The 19,958-nt window shown below is 39.1% G+C and overlaps 2 protein-coding genes across 5 annotated transcripts; both read right to left on the reverse strand.

Moving 5' to 3' along the window:
* Positions 1 to 135: 135 nt before the first annotated feature.
* Positions 136 to 5,770, reverse strand: LOC143348583 (uncharacterized). Its single transcript, XM_076779014.1, has 14 exons — positions 5,089 to 5,770; positions 4,641 to 4,862; positions 4,053 to 4,305; positions 3,706 to 3,844; positions 3,446 to 3,621; positions 2,997 to 3,371; positions 2,762 to 2,918; positions 2,626 to 2,692; positions 2,307 to 2,553; positions 2,130 to 2,231; positions 1,981 to 2,021; positions 1,838 to 1,910; positions 1,436 to 1,756; positions 136 to 1,342 (listed from the first exon to the last, which is right to left on the reverse strand). Exons 2-14 carry the CDS (start codon positions 4,854 to 4,856, stop codon positions 783 to 785), a joined length of 2,727 nt encoding a protein of 908 aa, XP_076635129.1. The 5' UTR covers positions 4,857 to 4,862; positions 5,089 to 5,770; the 3' UTR covers positions 136 to 782.
* Positions 5,771 to 5,886: 116 nt separating this feature from the next.
* Cib (thymosin beta cib) lies at positions 5,887 to 19,101 on the reverse strand. 4 transcript variants are annotated; one of them, XM_076779059.1, is made up of 6 exons: positions 18,947 to 19,101; positions 8,272 to 8,425; positions 7,973 to 8,086; positions 6,907 to 7,020; positions 6,634 to 6,747; positions 5,887 to 6,550 (listed from the first exon to the last, which is right to left on the reverse strand). In XM_076779059.1, the coding sequence occupies exons 2-6, from the start codon at positions 8,399 to 8,401 to the stop codon at positions 6,522 to 6,524; spliced, it is 501 nt and encodes a 166-aa protein (XP_076635174.1). In that variant the 5' UTR covers positions 8,402 to 8,425; positions 18,947 to 19,101; the 3' UTR covers positions 5,887 to 6,521. The 4 variants fall into 4 exon arrangements, with proteins under 4 accessions (XP_076635174.1, XP_076635175.1, XP_076635177.1 ...); XM_076779060.1 differs by lacking the exon at positions 18,947 to 19,101 and adding an exon at positions 11,577 to 11,597; XM_076779062.1 differs by lacking the exon at positions 7,973 to 8,086.
* Positions 19,102 to 19,958: the final 857 nt, after the last annotated feature.

Consider the following 19,958-nt stretch of genomic DNA (forward strand, 5'->3'; position numbering starts at 1 on the left):
AACCGATACATTACTATCGATTAGTTGAATCAGTCTTTGGTCAAAATAAAATGTAAATTTGTTTTTAATATAAGAGTTTCTAGTGCATCGTATTTTACTCGAGTAAAATACATACGTAACAACAAACGTGTTGCATAGTTTTTTTATTTGCAAAAAGTATTTTAACAAATGAAATATATAGAAATATAACGACTACGTTAAGGAACTAAATGGTCACCTGTATAAAATTTCAGAAAAATATATGTCTTCACGTTAGAAAACACGTATAGTAATAAAGCTGTATTGCACAAACGATCTACTGAATATAATTATACAGGTTTCTAACCACCAATACTTAGGTACGGTAGTAAGTTTGTACTGTTGTCGCTTAATATATAAAGTATCCTGGAAACGTCGAACATCAAACCTTTAATTTACCATTATATATATCTATATATATATAGGAGACTTCTAACACGGTCTATATAACGTTTTTCCTATTTCAAAAATACTAATTATTTAATTTCGTATTAATACTCAACCTATAAATGATTTTTATATGTCACGTGTCTTTACATCTTCAGGTACTAATGGTACCAGCTACGGAGATAAACCTATTAGTCTTCAACTTCAGTCTTTCTGATAACACAAGTTACCTTTCTTATCTATGTTAATGCAAATTAACTAGCTAAATGTAGATTACGGTACTAGCCTGTTGAAACGTTCTTACAAGTATACCACCACAGAATATCACGACTCCTATGCAAGACACATTAGTAGATGGAAACGTAACGGCACGATTATTATATATTCTGAGACGAAGTATGCTGATTGACATTTTGTGCAATCCCGTTACAAGTTGTCTCCGCGGTAATAGGTAACATTGGTGCGTATTGCATGTAATGCGGTTGGCCAGCAACTGCGTACCAGTGTTCTTGCATGTTCTGCGGCGACATGTTATACGGGGCTGGTTGCGGGCATATGTACGGTGGGCATAAACCTGGATAAGCTTGGGCATAATCTACACCGGGACACAGATGCTGTGCAAATGGCTGTACACTATTGCTATCGGGTATTTCGGGATACGGTAGACAAGGAATTGGGAAGTATGGGCTTGGAGAATAGTAAGAATTTGTGAATGCATCTACTTCGTTCGCGTAATACATGCCTGGTTGCACGTAAGACGTTTGATAAGAATTTACCGCGTCTGTAGAAGCATGTACCTGATGTGGTACTGAGCGTGCGCATTGAAGGTTTGTACCGCTACCTTTAGCCTCTTGCGATTTTGGTTGTTTCGAATTCGGCCCACTATGCAGATACTGGTTACTTGGCGATGGAAACTGTTGATTATTGCGATATCGATCTGAAAGAAATACCAAAATTTGTTGGCAAATTATTCGTAAATAACAGTTAAGGGGGAGTTTTCAAAGTTTTATGATGTATTACTGCCACGTACTATCTGAACTTTTCTTAAATCGCGGACCCAAACCGTTCCTACTTATGCGCGGTGAGTCCGCATTAACAGGCTCCTGTTCCTTTATTTTCTCACGCGGCGAATATGCTAGATCCTTGTCGTTCTTTCCTCGTGAGACCTCGTTGCTTTGAATCTGCACATCTTTTACACCGTTCATGTAATTATCGCCATTTTCTTGGCACAACGATTGCCCGTAAGTCTCTTTACGATCGTTGCAATCTTCTTTCTTTTGTGGCGTCAACGTGCAATTTTGCATTATGCCGTTCGTAACATTTACAACTTCCTCCTCGTTTTGAGGCATACCTTTTGGAACAAGTATATTTACAATTAAGGGACGTAACGACAAATATTACGATCTATAATTTAATCTGAAATTTAATGCACCTTGGTACCATTGTCCAAAACCGGGCGATTGTCCATTCGTCAAATAATTCCAATTATTAGTTCCATGAAAGTACTGTGAAATAATTTGAAATTAAGAGACTATCGATTTATCAATTAATTTATGACGATTAAACGAGTCATACCTCTAATCCTAAATTATAAAAAAATCTCAAGGTAAATGGATCTACAAAGAAAAAAATATTTATAAATGGTACCATTGCATTACATGAATATTAGGAATGAACGGATAACCGAACTTCCGGAACGCGGTCAACGCTATTTTTATTTTTACCTGATAATGGCAAGTCGCTACCATTTACATCAACACTTTTTTGTACAGAACAATTAATAGAACACAACACGTTGTTCATTTGAGTAACAGGAACAGATTCTCCTAATGGAATACGAATTATTGACACAAAACGACTATAGTTCGAAATATTGTAATTTGAAATTTTTAATTAGATACCAGAATATGATAAGCAATAGTTATCATTTTCAGTTTCCTGTTTCGGGTACAAGTGGAATTCAGCATTGTTACCGGTATTCGTTACGCAATCGAACTTTGAATTTTTTATCACGTTATCCTCGGAACATTTATTTGCGAGCGGATTCTTTTCTTTATGTTCTGTACCATTCTTCTGCCTAACATCGTCCACTGCAGAAGAATGGATATTATCAAGAATCATTCTTGTAGAAAATATTTCATCCGTACTCTACAAAAACAGACTTTTTTACAAAATTTTGTACGCCTTTTTTTACCGTAACCATTGGACAATTCAACTTACGTTAACTAAATAATCGGGACACTTTTTCAACCCATAATTTCCATATGTTTGTCGATTTTCTATTTTTCTATAATACGAAGCAAACTTAAATCTCAATTGCGAAGTAAAATTACTGAAAATGAAATAATACACTTACGAAGATTCTTCTTTCCACTGATAGTTATTTCTATTAACATCGTTGACGCTATTGTCGTTGTTTTCATTTTTATCAATATTACTTGATAGAATATTATCGTTCGAAACAGTCTGAATCTTACGCGAAGTCACACTGCATGTCTTCTTCCACTTATGATCTGTCAATGCATAGAATAAACATTTTATAGGAAAATGTACATGTTAAAAATACTGTGTACTCATTTTTAACTACTAACTTGAGTCTAGTACATTTTTTTTGCACATTGGCAGCCAATTGTTTTGTTTATTTTTCCTTAAGGGTATTGGTTTCAAAGCACAATATGGCACAATTTTTTTCTCTCCTAATTCCTCGATAAAAACCAACACGGGACCCTGATTTTTATTCATTTCCTGAATGTGACCATAAAAAAGCACAGGATCCGGTTTCCCTTTCTTCTGTAATACTTTCACGTTATCGTTACCGTTAGCATCTTTTTCGAAAGAAGTCACGTAAACATTATTATTATTAGCCTTGTCAAATTCTTCCTCGTTAAATTCCATTTGTACCAAGCATTTGCTACCAACTTGAAGCTCGTGACTATTGTGCTTAGTCCATCCTGCATTTTTTACTTCTAAAATATTTAAATTTCCATCAATCTCTTTGACATAGTGACGCGACACTTAACACAGACAGACTTTTTGTTACCTTTCCTAATTTCATGCCATATGTCAAAGTCGGTGTTACGATAAATATTCGGATCAAGAGCTTTTGCGACTCTATAAGGAAAAGGTGGTATGTTTCTCACTATTGTCTGTGCATCGTCAACCTCGTCATTTCCATTTCCATTTTCGACTTTATTGTATATCTCTGCAGTCAACTGACTAAACGATTTGGTCAAATTAGTATCGCATTTCAAATCGAATATTAAGTCGATTTAGAATATCGATAGTTATTGATTGACTTACTCTCGCATCTCTAGATTGCCTTTAAGGAAAAACTTGTCGTGCCTGAATGTACCGGTTCGATCGTGTAACATTTTGTGGATGGTAGTCTCTATGTTAGACATGTGAAAGACATCCTTGTAAAGTACTTGGTAAACTATAGCTGTTTGTAAAATATGTTTATACTATTATTATGTTGATTTAAAGGATAGAAATGGTGTTAGGGGTGGTCAGGTACTCAAAATTAAAAAGTAAAGAAATTTCCTGCACCCAAACACCCTTAAATACAGTAGAACGTTGATTATCGTTGTTTTACGTTCTAATTTGAATAATCGACATTCTACCGTGTATAGGCAAAATACGATTCATACATTGACAATAAGCAGCAGTCGCAACGACGTCTCTCGTATAAATTGTGTCGTACTGTTTCTGTGGGGTATGGCACAAATATATCGTATCCTGGAAACCATTGTCCGTAACGGTACAACGGGTTTGCCTCTGGCCATTAAATATAACAAATTCTCTCTTAAACAACAACGACATGGCTTGAATTTCATTCATACCGCCCCATTCGGTAAAACATGCCATTTGTTCCAGGTAATCGTCGAATGGAATCATCACGTTCTGAGGAAGAGATTAATCGAAAAATTAACAGAGGTACAAAAATAATTCTTGTGCATAATAATTAACCCCTCTGATATGGCAAATTCGACTAATAAATAATTTGATTTTTGAAAAAATTTCTTCAATGTGATTTATCATTGGAGAATATGTTAGAAAAAAAAAATATGAATTCTTATATAGAAAAGGTAAGGTAACAAGATATTAATATATAAAATGATTTTTTCGTAAACACGAATTAACAAATCTGATTGGATTTTGCCAGAAGTTATAAGTCAATGTTAGTGTCGAAAGGGTTAATATCGGGGAAAATAACGCGCAAAATATATTGAATCTACCTCTTCAAATAAATGTTTCATTTTTCTCATGAATTCCACACACTTCTTCCTGACCCTTATGTGATAATATTGTGTCATATAAACTTGTTCGCTGACTGCTCTGAACAAACAAGTCGGATCCCTCGGTGCCTGTTTCCTAAAATATCCTTCATTTTGCAACCATTCGTCAACAGGTTCCTGAGCACGTTTCGACGGCTTTCTGGGTGATATTTCCATCTTACTCTATCGAAGTAAATAATAAAAAAAAAGACTTGGTTTTATTTAATTCACGAAATAGAAAACGTAAACATTCGGGTATCAGATATCCTATTAAAGGAATCATATTTACTTTCAAACCTTCGAAAAACATGAAAGGACAATGTCGTCTGTGACTGATCGCGTGAATCGCTGATTTGAAAATTGAAAATAAAAAAATATAATTTCGATCGTAAATACGACTTATTTGTACCTGATACGAGAGAAACTAGCGATACTTCAAGGATATTCGTTTGAGAAAAGATCGTCTATCGTGTCGAGATTGTTAGAAACGTTCAATTTAACTTTTACTTCACACTCGTGCTACCATCATGGCTACCAAAGGACTAGCAAGCATGCAAGCAACAGATTACAGATCCTTCTTCGGAAGCTTGCCATTAGAATCGACGTCCACGAAACTATTGGACGAAAGTAACTCGTCGACCAATCGCGATCCGTCGTTTCGTTGCTTTCTGTCGGAAAAGGACCACTGCCCCACTTAAAGACGATTCCGTATATATATATTTCTTTTGTCTCCATTTTCGCGCGACTGTTTGAATAGCACAGTCTTCTTCGTTATCCCCAGAAACATTCGTTACGATCTATTTCTGAATGATGAATTTACGCAAATTAAAATTTGTCGATCGATTTGACATGAACGAGAATGCTAAAAATATTATTATAAAAAATTGTAAATACATATAGAACCACTATGAGTATACGAGAGAAAATTTGAACCTAAACAAACGTAGTCGAATGGATGCTGACACGACAATTGAAGCGATAAAATCACAAAATTAAACTGGTATTCGAATATTTTCGTGATCGTCTATACATACCATTAGAGAAAACAGAACAAGTATACTTTTCATTGAAAATGTTTTTTCCGATGCATCGATACATAAAAATGAATAGAATTACTTTCAGTTTGTGCATCGTTCGATATCGTTTTGTTCCGACGATAGTCGAAATGAAATAAAGAATTTGATAAAATCATATTTGGGTTGCAAGATTCTTCCTTTTTTACAAATTACTTTTTTATTCGTCATAATTTTTATCAGAATGACAATGCGATGTGTACGAAATATTAAAAAAGTACAATAGCCCGTTATATAAAATATGATTTTTACAGAAATATAAGATCAACCGCTGTACCATTGCGATATATCTGTAACGCATGCAATGCTACCCAATTTTGTTGCTATCGAAAATAACGTTTGCCTGCGTGCAGAGCTTTCTTAGTATAAAAAGTACATCCTTTGGCGAGTTAGTGAATACAGACGGATGCCGTTACAAGCCCAAATAGTTATCTGATCGTTGATAACGTTAAAAATCGAATAGGTTTGCTCGTCGTGATTTTATCGTACGCCTTAATTAAGCTTGGGCCCGAACCCTCATCGTCGTTCCGTTGTTAATAAGTTTCGTGTAAAAAAATCGACTTGTGCGTCTCGCCGAAAGGAACGCTCACATGGCGGTAGGATAAGTATAATCATAAGATTACATTAACACAGTGTTTCGCATTCTCCTTTGTTTCCTGTCGGCAATGTATGAATAATTGTTATAAAATGTCATGATATAGAAAATGGAAGAAATGAGTCGCTGCTCCTTTTCCTTTCTGTCTTTTCTTCGTTTTGCGAGAACTTCGTTTTAAGCAGCTATTTTCTCAGCGTCGATCGCTGAAACAGAAAACGTCGTTCTTCGTTCCACCAGTGTTCTAAACGTACGAAAAGAAAAAGGTCCTTGGAAAACGTACGCTTACCTTCTTTGGTTGGCAAGACGTTCTTCTCCAGCGTTTCTGCGTGTTTCAGTTTCGCCGGATCGAAGTTTTCAATCCCCGAGATCAGCTGTTGCTTGCCTTTCTCCTGTTGGATAGCTGCGCGCAAAAATACAATTTCGCGTCAATAATAATAAATTTCTAAATAATTTCGCGTTATGGTTTTTCTCGTGTTCGGTCGGTGTTCTTTTTCGCGACACGACAAGGATCGTAAAACGCAACGAAAATCTACGAAAGCTTCGAAATACGATACTGTACCGTCTTTGTCAGGTAGGGGATTTTTTTCTTGGGTCTCGGTGTGCTTCAGACTGGTCGGGTCGAATTTCTCGATGCCGGCGATCAACGTTTGCTGAGTTTTTTCCGCGGCTACATCTGCAAAACGGTAACTCAAGGTCAAAGAACGAAATACAAAAAAAGAAACCCATGTACTGCGCGGGAAAAACCACGAACAACAACAAACCGTAGAAACCCATAGATCCATATCGACCGACGTTAAGACCAACAATTCCCAATAGATGTGACGGGTTACACCTGGTGTGCTGTGACGAGAGTACCGATGTGCCACGGAAAATTTATAGATTCGACGTGAAACGATACAAGACAATAGCAGAAAAATTACGGCGATGGATTTTATACCCTCGGTATGGTACGTATCTCCTGTTAAGAAGTTCGACACCGCCAGCTGATATTCTTTTACGTATATCTGGGTATATTTTTTCCAATTCTTTATTTGCTCTTTCAATGCGAGGACATTGAATCGAATACCGTAATATCGAAGCATCGAAAAGAAATATTTAAAATTTCTATGTGCATAACGTGGAAGAATAGATGGGATGAAATATTGATGGGTGTGTAAAGCAGAGTAGAAAACATTATACCTTTGTTTATTAATATCTCAAACGAACGCCACGGGATTATTTAAAAAAACAGCGTAATTGTGTTGCCTATGCGTTTGCGTAACAGCTATAAACAAAATAGACTATACTGTGCTTCTCAGGCGTCCAACTTACACTGTTTTTGCACGTTATCCCTTGGCGATGAACGTCGAGAAAGCTGTATTCAGTGTTATTATTGCGATATTTCTAAAATGTTTATCATCGACGCGGACGTAACATTGTGTTATTATCGTTGCCGGTACAGAGTACGAGACCAACGATCGCGCATGCAAAGTGATTCCTTCGAAGCTACAAAAGCGAAAGCCAACATGTAAGTTGTTTGCTCGCGTGTGTTTCGATCGCGCCACCTCGAAGCACCAAAGCAACAGCGCCCTCCCGTAGAGAATCAGATAACCAACTCCTAGCGATCGAAAAAATTACTATGGTACCTTTGGCGTTGGGTAATATCATCTTCTCTTTCGTGTCGGCGTGTTTCAACTGATCTGTCTTAAAAGACTCCACATCGTGGATTAAATCAGAATGCCGTCTCTCTTGTCGCACGTCTACATACAATATTACCACTGTTATAATCTCGTCGGATATATTAGGTTATTCGTTAGACGCGGTGTCACGACGTCAATATAGTTTTAAATGCGAGGAGCACGTTTACGTGAGAACAAAAAAAGAAATGTACTTTTGCAAACGGAAACTGAACGATTAAAAACAAAAGCAAAGCAAGGTTATGTACCTTCGGCGGAAGGTAAAACGTTCTTTTCGGCGGTTGCAGCTTTCTTCATGCAACCATGATTGAAACCCTCCAGTTCGCTTTTCAAGTCTAAGGCTACTTTTGGCAGGTCTTTCAACGACGGACTCGACATGGTGGCTGTGTTGTACTCCTCAATCTAGAACAAAAAAATAACCAATTGTCACTGCCGATACAAATATTTGGTAAAATTGCTTCGATCCTTGGACGAGAATAACTTTTCAGTTTCTTTTTAGCAGCTTCTTCGTGGAACCATATTTAATAGTCTCTCTAGGGATATCCTTGACATTCGTAATTTCGTTACGAATCAAATTTTATTGTCTAAAGGGGATATCGTATCTACCTAGCTTTTTAACACCTTTTCTATGACTCAGCTCCTTAAAAAATCACTAAAATTTAAATTACAAGCTTTATCGTATCATTTGAGATTAAAAATCGTAACTGGAAAACTAACGCGTCGGATATGTTTATAAAGAAACTCGTAACAGCTATGGCGCCGATATAACCTCAAAACCCGTTCGTTGATCCTTTGCGAATAATTCCCAAACAATCCACTTTTCAGCTACAATTACTTAACTATCTCTCCATGGAATTTCAAGATCCGAAATTCTGGACACGTGTACACTATACATGCAATACATAATACCTAACAGACTTTTTAACTTATGTTTACCGATCAACAGTTTTTATCGACAGATTTATTAATATGTGCGACGATCATCCCTAACAAATTAACGACAAACTGAATCTTAACCGATTCAAAGGAAAATTTAACTGTTACGAGATTTTGTAGCGTATTGCGTATACCGATATTTGCGATTCAATGATAATAAATGTTCTTTTTTGATACTTTGCAAACCGCAAGAGTTTCCGCTTTGCTCGCCCGAGATACGGAGGGGGGAAAAAATTACTTGGAGAAAGAACTTCCAATTACAAGAAGCGATACGAACAACTCGAACCGCACAATCTGAAATTAACCGTTGTGTTTTTTCCTACGCGGGACGCGATGCGTTTCTGTTTACCATGTTCGACGTTAACAAAGGAGCCACGTTATCGATGAGACAATACACGTTTTCTTCGTCGATTCTTTAACGTTTCCACACCAACGATCGCCACCTACAGTTAAAACCCTTTCACACGACGATGCTTGTATGCGATACAAGTATTATTGGATACCCAGAGCGTCCATGCAAACTCAATAGGAATGTCTGACTGTGATTCTCGACGAGGAGAATGTCAGACCTGATCCTCACCGATTTTAATGATATTTCGCAGGCTTGTAGATTCATATGTATGTACAACAACCGTAACCAGAGTTATGGCCGTAGACGAACAGTTAGTCTTAGACGATAATAAGTGTGAAATTTCTTTTTCAGTTTTTCTTCTATTAATCATAATACATTGTATTGCTTCTTAATAATTGTTATAATTTAATCGATAACACTTTATTTAGGATTCGAAATATAACAGAATTACGTAGTAAAGACCGACGAGTCACCGTGATCCTGGCGCGAGATGCAGACTGCAGAAACATAAGTGCCATAAATTCCAGACGAGTAACGGCACCGTTTCTGGCGAATGCAAAGGTAAGCAAGTGGTGCTCGTCTAGCATTTCCGGTCTCGTCTTTTTTTTTTCTACAGACGAAAATAACGGATTTGCCATAATTATGTCTGCTCGTAAGGCATACACGCTATATCCTCTCAAAATGCACGGCATTCCGTGGCTGCCCTAATTAACGAATATACCGACTCATTAAATCGAATGAATTCGATTTCCAACGAATTTTTATTAAAAAATTTTAACGTTTTCGTTGAATACGACTTAAAGCATTTTTATTTATCTGCAAATTTCAGCGATACAGACTGCCAAGTAACGCGTTACGAAGCGGAAGTAGCAGAAGCTCGTCACTTCCGGCCAGCCGTTGCCCTTCCATTTCGTTTCTTGTCACACATCCTTCGCGCATAATTTCCTACCGAAACGTCGTCATTTTTAAGACCCAGGATTTTATTTTTTTTTCGCTACAAGACTTTTTTTTACGATATTTTTAGAATTATGGCGAAAATATCAAGTATTTTTAACGAATGTCGTCGCGCGATTAGAAATTATTACAATCACGTTAGACACGTTTATACAGAGTGTTCGGCCAGCCTTGGGAACAATTTTAATAGGGGATTCTATAGGCCAAAATAAGACGAAAATCAAGAATACCAATTTGTTGATGGAGGCTTCGTTAAAAAGTCAACAATTTCAAATCGTTCTGGAAAAATTACTTTCGGTTGCGGGGGTCAATTACAATCATTTTTGGTCATTACAGATACCCTCGAAATCCTACCCACTTTCGAGAAAAAAATTCGAGATGTGAAATTTTTCGACGAAAAAAAAAAATTTCAAAACGTTCTGGAAAAATTATTTTCGGTTGCGGGGGTCAATTACAATCATTTTTGGTGAATACACATACCCCCGAAATCCTACCCACTTTCTAGAAAAAAATTCAGTACGGATGGAACTTCAAACGTTAATAACTTTTTAACGAAGCCTCCATCAACAAATTGGTATTCTTGATTTTCGTCTTATTTTGGCCTCTAGAATCTCCCATTAAAATTTTTCCCATGGTTAACCGAGCACCCTGTATAAAAGAACGATTTCAGGAAAACTGAAAATAAAATTTAATATAAATCCAATGTTTTTCGATATTAAAAAAAATCTAGCAAATTTGTAAAATAAAATTCTAAGACATAACCTAACCTATTTTTAGTCCACTTAATATTTGAAGACGTAGAAAAATTGCAAAGTATTTTTAGCGAATATCGGCACGTGACCAGAAATTGCTATAAACGTTAATCTGTCGTACGTGTCCGGACATGTGTGTATATTCGCATGGTTTCACAGAAAACTGCGACGTTAAATAAAGTTCCTGCCGATGCAAGTCAAAAAATAATTGATAGCCTTTGCACGTCCAGTCAGCGACTCGAGAGACTCGTCATATGTTCGTACATCGAATCCGATGCTAACAATGGTTTCACGCTTTACGGTTGTTAGGCCAGTGATGCACGGGCAACAAACTTTTCCGTATTCTGGGGAATTAAAATTTCCGCAGAACATATTACAAATACTATTTTAACTAATAAAATAATCTCTAGCTAACTCGTACGGTTTATTTTTCGTTGTTTTCCGATACAGAGTGTAAAATATCAATCGAATTTATTGCAGACGAGCACCGCGCGGCTACGAGTTCCGTCTCCAAGGGATACGTATGTAATTAAAAAAGTTTGGGCACCACTGAACACACCGTGACTCATGCTTCGTCGAGCTCTCCCCTTACATTTCTTTCTCCGTTCTTTTTTCCTCTATTTAATTGTAAGCCGTTTGTATTCGTTATTTTTAGCATCTAAACGATTATTTTCAAAGGACAAAAATATCGAATGGAAAGAGAAGCGGCATTGAAAGCAGAAGACCTTACTGCATTCCGCGTGAATTCAGTCACTGGCCAAAATGTTCCGTGCGAGCTATCGAAACGATCGTGACATAACGTTTCCATGTATTATTTCCACTTATCGTGTTATCGACACGACGATACAATTTTCTGTAAAATGTATTTCACGACGCGAAATGCGCAGAAAAAAACTTATCAGCAATGAGTCATACGTGAAATGATTAACGCAAGCAGCAATTCAATGGAACTACACTTGGATATGTTCTATGCATATATCATGTAGTGCATATACGTGTTTATTTTATTCCAGAATATATTCGAAACACTAATTACTTTGAATATTTTTTGCACCGAAACACGTAAATTAAAACGCGACTGTTGCAATTCAAGGTCTAGGTTAGGTCTGTTAGGTTATTTGTTTATTATAACAGCTGCCCTTTTCCAAACTATTAATATTTTCCTTTGATACTCTATTCTATCGTTAAAAACCCAAGTTAGATGGGATAACCTGTATATGTCCCTAGTTGAAACAATTATAAATAAATATTTGTTATTGTCATATACTAAGGAATCGAACAAGAAGAAATAAAATAAGCTTAATGGGGTTCGAAACTACGTTTAAAAAGATCGTAGTCTGATATCTAACAGCTGAGCCATCACTGTTCTTAGGAATGTAGTAATTACTTTAGAATGTAACGCTTACGGCATACTTTTGATTAGTTGAATGTACCGAGTTTATTAAATTCCTATACAGTTTTGCTAAATGTAAAGATTGCGTACGTGAAAGACGTTCAGCCAGTCAACGATTTTATTTGTCAACTAAAAAGTAATGTTCGTAAGATAGGTTACGACATAACCTAAATCTTCGTTAAATTGAAAAGGAACCCAAATTGTAAAGGTTGAAGACGTTTGTTATTTGCTCGTTTACGCCACAACACATAAATGATGAGAAAAGGAAACGCGTGGCCTCTAACTGTGGATTGGAAGTGCAGAACCGAGCAAATGAGTGTATGGCAGTAGCTCCAGGAGAGTGTTTCGAGGGATACGTGCTCCAACGGTGGGTCAGCATCGACAAGGCTGTGTATAAGTCCTTATATGGTAGCCGGTCGTATGGCTGTATATAGAGAGAGCTCGAAAGAGGCCGAATACGCAACCGTGGAGCACGCTCACGTCCTTTACGTATTCCTTCACTGAATATTTCTTCTCTCCCTATCCTCTCGTCGCGCGTGTAGGTGGCTTGCATCGAGTGCACGCTCACACCGACACGCCGTAAACGCGCGCGAGAGCTGCGCTTAACGGTAACAAAACGAAGAGATACAGTGATTCACAAAATTATTGGCGCACGCAGGGAGCAATGGGAATATGAAAGGCAAAAGAAATAATAAAAGAGTTCTTCGTTTACTTTTCATTCTTGCGTAACTATGAGCGACGATATTATCGTTTCTTTTTTTTAAATAAAAAGAGTAAAATATTTTATTACGTATTTCTATCGTTTCTTGCGCCCGCCAATAATTTTCTGACTTACTGTACCTCGATTAGCCGTACGCGCGGTTACCACGGACAGTCGAAACGCGTGGTACGCGCGAATCGAACGTAACGACACGTTTCGATTATTCTTTTTAAGGCTGCCGTGTAGTAATCCCGATCCCTGTTCGTCGCATATTTACTTTCTAACGCCGTTCCACGGCGGCCGTCTTTATTTGCTCCTAACAAAGAAGAAAGTTTCGCTCGAAACCGCGGAATATTTCTTTTTTCAACGGTCGAATTAGCATCCATCCCCGGCCGCCGTGGCGCGGGACACGGAATTTCGCGTGACGCGTTACAGCGTTAAGTTGGTCAATTTCACAGGGAGCCGGGAAACCGTGGTTCTCGAACGCCGAGAGTACGTATCTCGTTGGATTATCGCGGCTGCGATTGGGAGGAGAAATGGAAATACTCGTCACGACACTGAGCGTCTGGAGAAATCACGATAAATTCTACTTGATCTCGCGAGGAGAAAAGAGGCCTGCAAGTTAATAAGGAAACTAGGTTGCCAGCGCCGACGCGCTAGCCGGTTTGCAGGGCGCGTCGGTGTACGCCACGCTTCGACGAGTCATACCCGTCGTCGCAACAGATTGAACGTCGCGCGAGCCTCGCGTCTAATTGGCTACCCTGGAATCTCCTAGAGCCATCCATAAAACGCAGTCGAAGAAATCACGGAGGCGCACACGGTGACTTTGTTCGCGCAGAATTTCAATGTCGTTCGCGCGGTACAAAACATTTCTTATATAGGATCTTTCAATGAGAATACAATGAACACAAAAGATCTTGTTGAAACCGTATCCCATACGGATCGAATCTACGCAATTTACGTCGAAGAAAAAGATGAAATAATCGAACGCTAACCTAGAAATTCTTAAAAACGTCGTGAAATGCCCGTCACGAGGGCATCGTATAAATGGAGTTCTACTGTATCTAGACCGGTCGATAATATCGGATGGTAATCGTCCGGAGGTTTTTGTCGTCCATAGACGTGGGTTCCTCGGCAAAGAGAGATCTTACGGTTGACGGCTAACGAGTTCGCGCGGGCTGCCAATTAAGTTGGGATAATCGTGTTTAATTGAGGGCCTCGGCGGCGTATGCAGCGGTTCGGCTCTGTGTGGTGCGGCTGGCCGCGTGTATCGACCGGTGGGCTGCATTTGGCCACCTACGTGCACGTAATACCCACGTAAAATGCGTTGCGACGATTCCGTGTCGCACTCGCGCCCGAGGCGAACGCGATATGGCCGCCCTCTCTTCTCCTCCTCCCCCCTCCTTCCCACCCTCTCTCGCTCCTCTGTGCGACCGTGACGGCTAACGAACCCTAGCCGCGCGCGTATCGTATCGAGCGGTGGCGCGAAGGCTCAGGGGCGTATTACGTGTTACCAAGCGGCTTATCCGGCCGATGGACCCGGGACACCTTGTTTTCAGAGACAGGCAAGATTTCATTCTCGTGATACTGGGTTAGATTGCATTATTATAGTTCTGGAATGCCCGCAACATTATGCGACGAACGTACTGCTTCGACTTTTCTATTTTACTTACGCGAAAAATTTTACTAATATTTGATCTGTTCCCTGACTGTTGTATTCAGACTACTGAACTCTAAAATAAGATAAATGACGAAGCAAAACCGCAGGTCGTTTCAACCGGCAATTATGACTCAACCCGATACAGTAGTCATTCCTCGAACTTAGATACTAATTGGTTCCAGGTGACGTAAGTCTCGAGATAAAATACATTAATGTTATATGATTATCTATATATAGGCCTCGTTTTGTTTATAGTAAATAATAATAATAAATGACAGTAAATACAAAAGAAATTGAAAATTTTATACGTTTGTAACAAATATAGGAAAAAGTTTTAAAAATGTATAAAACCATAAATTTTTATTTGAATCGCGTTTTCTCCAGAGAAACTTTTTCGGATAATTTGTCTGGATAATCATCTAGGTAAAGCTTTATTTAAAGTTATTCGAATAAAGGCCAACACTGCGCGCCAGTTGGACTTGCAGTAGTGCCAACCGTAAAAGGATCCATTTTAGCGGTCAAGATTTCGTGAACGGGCGCCGTAAGGTATACGTTGTAAATGAACGAAACCCCAAAGGGAACCCTTTGACCCAATCTCGTAGATTGTAGATTGTTTTTGTCATTATGCTCCTGCACGAGCTATATTCTGACCGCGGCACTTGACGACGAATAGGGGTGTGGTACAGTCGCGCGCAAAAGTTTGCAGGATGCGAAGAATTCGAGGAAACGTTCGATCGTAGGATTTTTATATTTCCCAATATACTTGCTAAATATATCACGAGGGACTATTATTTTAATGGAAATATAATAATTAGTTACGACTCTTTTCTTAACTACCCTAACCTAGTCTTTTCCGAAGCGAAGGGTGCAACCCTCGAGGGGACGTTTTGCAGTTGAGGCAGGAAATGGTGGGTAATCATTTTCATCAATTATAATTCATAACGAAAAACAATTTTCGTATAATTGTTATTATCATATACATACATTAACCAGTCAGCTGTGGCGACCTCTTTTCAGCGCGAGCACTTGTTTGTTTTATTTCGTTTTGACCACCAAACATTCTGAACATATCGAAACTTACGAATATATTTTAGTTTCCGCTAAAATTACAATTTAAACAGCAAATGGTAATTAATTTTACATGTGGGTGGGGCGTGTCTCTGCTTCCACCTCGTAAAATATAACCCAGACCTAACTTAATCTAAGTATCCTATGCAACACGATAATTGCACTTTAGTCACATTCTGTTTGTAATTTTTCGTTTCTTCAAATAAATGAAAAACTGATTTCTACAAAAGTAGCCCACTCTATCGTGGCTAATTGAAATAATTGAATGCTGAGAAACACGAAATTCTCGCGTGTTTCTATGCCTTCGTCAGTTAACCATGTGCATATTGATGTATGCTAGTCGCTGCTTGTCGTCAATCGAACGCATTCCAATCATCGCCGCGTCTGTAATTATCGCCTTTGCGTTTACATCGAGTAAAATTAGCTCTAAACGTAAAATTACTCCAACATTTTTTAAATTTTCGATTCCTGCAAACCATATTTCAAATATTTATAAAAATACAAACGAACTTAAAAAGAGAATACTCCTTGGAAAAATTTTATTGAGGGATTCTAGAGGCCAAAATAAGTAAAAAATCAAGAATACCAATTTGTTGATGGAGGCTTCGTTAAAAAGTTATTAACGTATAAAGTTCCGCCCGTATTGAATTTTTTTTCTCGAAAATGCGTAGGATTTCGAGGGTATGTGTAATGACCAAAAACGATTATAATTGATCCCCGCAACCGAAAATAATTTTTCCAAAAGGATTTGAAATTTTTTTTTTCCGTCGAAAAATTTCAAATCTTCTCGAATTTTTTTCTCGAAAATGGATAGGATTTCGGAGGTATGTGTAATCACCAAAAATGATTGTAATTGACCCCCGCAGCCGAAAATAATTTTTCCAGAACGATTTGAAATTTTTTTTTTTCCGTCGAAAAATTTCACAACTTCTCGAATTTTTTTCTAGAAAGTAGGTAGGATTTCGAGGGTATGTGTAATGACCAAAAACGATTGTAATTGACCCCCGCAACTGAAAATAATTTTTCCAGAACGATTTGAAATTGTTGAATTTAATTGTTAATAACTTTTTAACGAAGCCTCCATCAACAAATTGGTATTCTTGATTTTCGTCTTATTTTGGCCTCTAGAATCCCTCATTAAAATTTTTCCCATGGGTGACCGAACACCCTGTATAAAAATAGAAGAAAAAAAATTATTCTATTTCGACTTGAGACCATTATTCTCTATTCTCGTAACATTTGCTGAGAAGACAACGTCCAATTACGTTTAAAAACGGCTTTTTACTTATAACGAGCGACAGAGTTTTCTCGGTTGCGTGACTTTTCTAGCGAAGGCACGTTATTTAAGTAACGCCCTAGTCCCGGGTCGACCTTGAAGATGCTGAGAGCATCAAGATGTATTTCTGAACGTGAATGAAAATGTGCGTGTATGCGTGTCGTACACGCGGGGTTGGAATCGGGGGAGCGGTCGACGGGTGGCAGACGGTTTCATCGATTGGCAATGCGGGGGTCGAAGAGTGGGGTTCGTGAACTACGCGACTATCTATATGTACTACATAACGTATCGACGACCTCGGCTTTCATGGTCATGGGTAAAAAGACGATTTTTAATACATTCGCGTGGGAGTGGTGTCGAGGTTCGTTATTCCTCCGTCGATATAAACATTCGCAAGTACGCGTCGAGACGATTCAAGAACGCGGATTTGCATATGCCCGTAGAGCAAATCGAACTACGGTATCTACAACGTTTATAAAACCGTGAACTTCTTACGCGAAAGATAACTTTTAATAATTCATTGCGCATCGCCGCCGGACCTCGACGAAAAAAGAGGAAGCGCCTCGCTGAGGGGAATTGGCTTAATAATTCTTTCGATGTAAAAAAATACCGATTTTCTCGACGCAGTAAGACTCGATAAATGGTGTTCGTACTTGTTCGAAAGACCTTCTCGCTCGCCTTGAAGCCAGCCAACTCGTCCGGGACATGATAAGATGCAAATATTCTCGGTGTATATACTTAATCGCAGGAAAACGTAATTCGCGATTCGATGGGATGCTGTTCGTTAATACTTGTCGCGTGAATCGATCCAGAAAATAATTGGAACCGCGTTAGGAACGGGGGCCCCGACCGGAGGTTAATTTTTTCTGTTTATACGGCTCGCGTCAAAAGACGGGAAACACTCGTAACCGTAAGTGACACGAGTGTACTCCGCTACTCGGCAACGAGAGACGCATTTGCGTGCCTGATGCGCAGCGAAGTGCATCTGTCAAAACCACGCCCTTATCCCATCGCCCTAACGTCCTACGGGCAGAGGCCCCGTCCGCTATGGTACGTGGGCTCCTAAAACTTCGCGAGTCGAACTTTATTTTGTACGAAACGACTTTGAAAAAGTTACTTTCAAATATACACGCCGGCAGAACGTTTTTAACGCGTATGATATCGGTAGTAAATATTACTTTAAAAATGAAATAAATAGAACGCAGTTACTTTCTTAAATTTTGTTATACAAACTTGTGCAAAGCGGTATTCTGTTATAACTTCTCGGGCGTATCACATTATTTAGTCTTATATATTTGAAATTTCATTGCATTCTATAGCACGCGAGGGGTATTCACGAAACACTGTCTAGCCAGAATCGCGAAATGTCGGTTTCAATTTCGTCCATAAAACGGACCAAATATCGCGAGTCTCTACTCGATACAATGCATATAATCGAAATCTGTCGGCGTCGACGCGAAATTTATAACAGAGAGCGTACGATGTTTCGGCCACACCCCTCCATTTTCGTTCGTCGAATAACCAAGTGGATCAATATCGATTCGCGAGCGTATCGTTGAATCTGCCTGTACGCGAGAAAATAAGACCGAGCGGAGAAAAACGAGCACCGGTATCGATAACGACCGTCTTCGCCGAGTTTTAGCGACGTAAAAACACATACCGTGGCACACACACGCACGGACCAAACACAGTTATCCTACTGCCTTTCTTCGAGCGCACGAAGAAAGCCGGGTCACGCGCATTGCCGGCGAAACGTTCACTCGAAGAAGGCTTATCGGTCGCATGCAATTTCTAACGATCAGACGGAATGTAACGCGGCAAAGAGCACTGACCTGTCAGTTGTCACTACAAGGAGATAGGCAAGCGCAAAGAACACCGTTCAGCCGAGAGCGTTCAAGGGCAGGAAGGAGACAGTACACTGACTGACCGGCTAGTGATTCCGCGGCACGTAACACCAGGTAACACCGGCGAGCCACTCTTCCCTCTGTCGATCCTTCGCTTGTACTGTTCGTCCCCACCACGAACACAGACCCCGAACTCCGACCAATCGCGCGCCATCGTTTCCTCTTCCCCCCACGGCGTACGACTCCTTCCAACCATCGAACGTTTCCTCCAATCGTCTCCTTGACCGTCAACGGAGGGTGGCTGACTCACCCTTTACGACGGGAGCATGATTTCACATTCGGTGCACGAAAAAGAAGTTCCACGTTCGCGTAAATGCAAGTTCTTTCGTTTTTTCGTTGACTTTATTCAATCATTGAACTACATTTTTCTCATTCGACGAGTTTACGCGAACGTGAACGCATATTCGGGTAAATACGGATTACGATCGCGGCGAGGAGCTTGCGAACGGAAACACTGTTGCTATTTCTGACGCGACGGGGAGAGGGTAGAGGAGCCGAGAAGGACTTTTAGGGGTTGACGAGCTTGAATGACTCATCATGCAGTTATCCCAGCTGCGCGTCATATGGCAGTCCTGTCGGGTGTTTCCAGTGCTTGGAAATAGTCTGTTCTGATAGACCAATCCGTTTGTTGGAAATGTGACAAGAGTAACTCTTTAATGCACCGCCATGACGGTCACTAGTGACCGACCCCTCAAATTTACAATAAATGAACCTTGATACTTTACGATACTAAAATTGTATCACTGCTGTTGTGAATACTATAAAACAATAGGTACTCTATCGAATTATTGAATATTTATATTTTTTGAGCAAACGTCGAGGGCATCTCTAGACACTAAAAATATCGTAGCAATCAACGTGTTAACGAATAGACTTACAATTAGTAATACTATTTTAAAGCTAGAATGAATTTCGAATATAGTTACGTTAAACATAGCAA

This window comes from Colletes latitarsis, chromosome 11 (genome assembly GCF_051014445.1).
Source record: "Colletes latitarsis isolate SP2378_abdomen chromosome 11, iyColLati1, whole genome shotgun sequence".
Classification (NCBI taxonomy): domain Eukaryota; kingdom Metazoa; phylum Arthropoda; class Insecta; order Hymenoptera; family Colletidae; genus Colletes; species Colletes latitarsis.

Excerpts from the sequence above, each read along its gene's own strand:
- LOC143348583 (XM_076779014.1), bottom strand. The coding sequence starts at position 4,856 with ATGGAAATATCACCCAGAAAGCCGTCGAAACGTGCTCAGGAACCTGTT. Across the intron at positions 3,845-4,052 it reads GACTGCTGCTTATTGTCAAT|CTATAGTTTACCAAGTACTT; the intron begins GTATGAATCGTA and ends TTTTACAAACAG. Across the intron at positions 2,232-2,306 it reads CTATTGCTTATCATATTCTG|GAGAATCTGTTCCTGTTACT; the intron begins GTATCTAATTAA and ends GTATTCCATTAG.
- Cib (XM_076779059.1), bottom strand. The coding sequence starts at position 8,401 with ATGTCGAGTCCGTCGTTGAAAGACCTGCCAAAAGTAGCCTTAGACTTG. Across the intron at positions 8,087-8,271 it reads CGTTTTACCTTCCGCCGAAG|ACGTGCGACAAGAGAGACGG; the intron begins GTACATAACCTT and ends TATTGTATGTAG. Across the intron at positions 6,748-6,906 it reads TCCCCTACCTGACAAAGACG|CTATCCAACAGGAGAAAGGC; the intron begins GTACAGTATCGT and ends TTTTGCGCGCAG.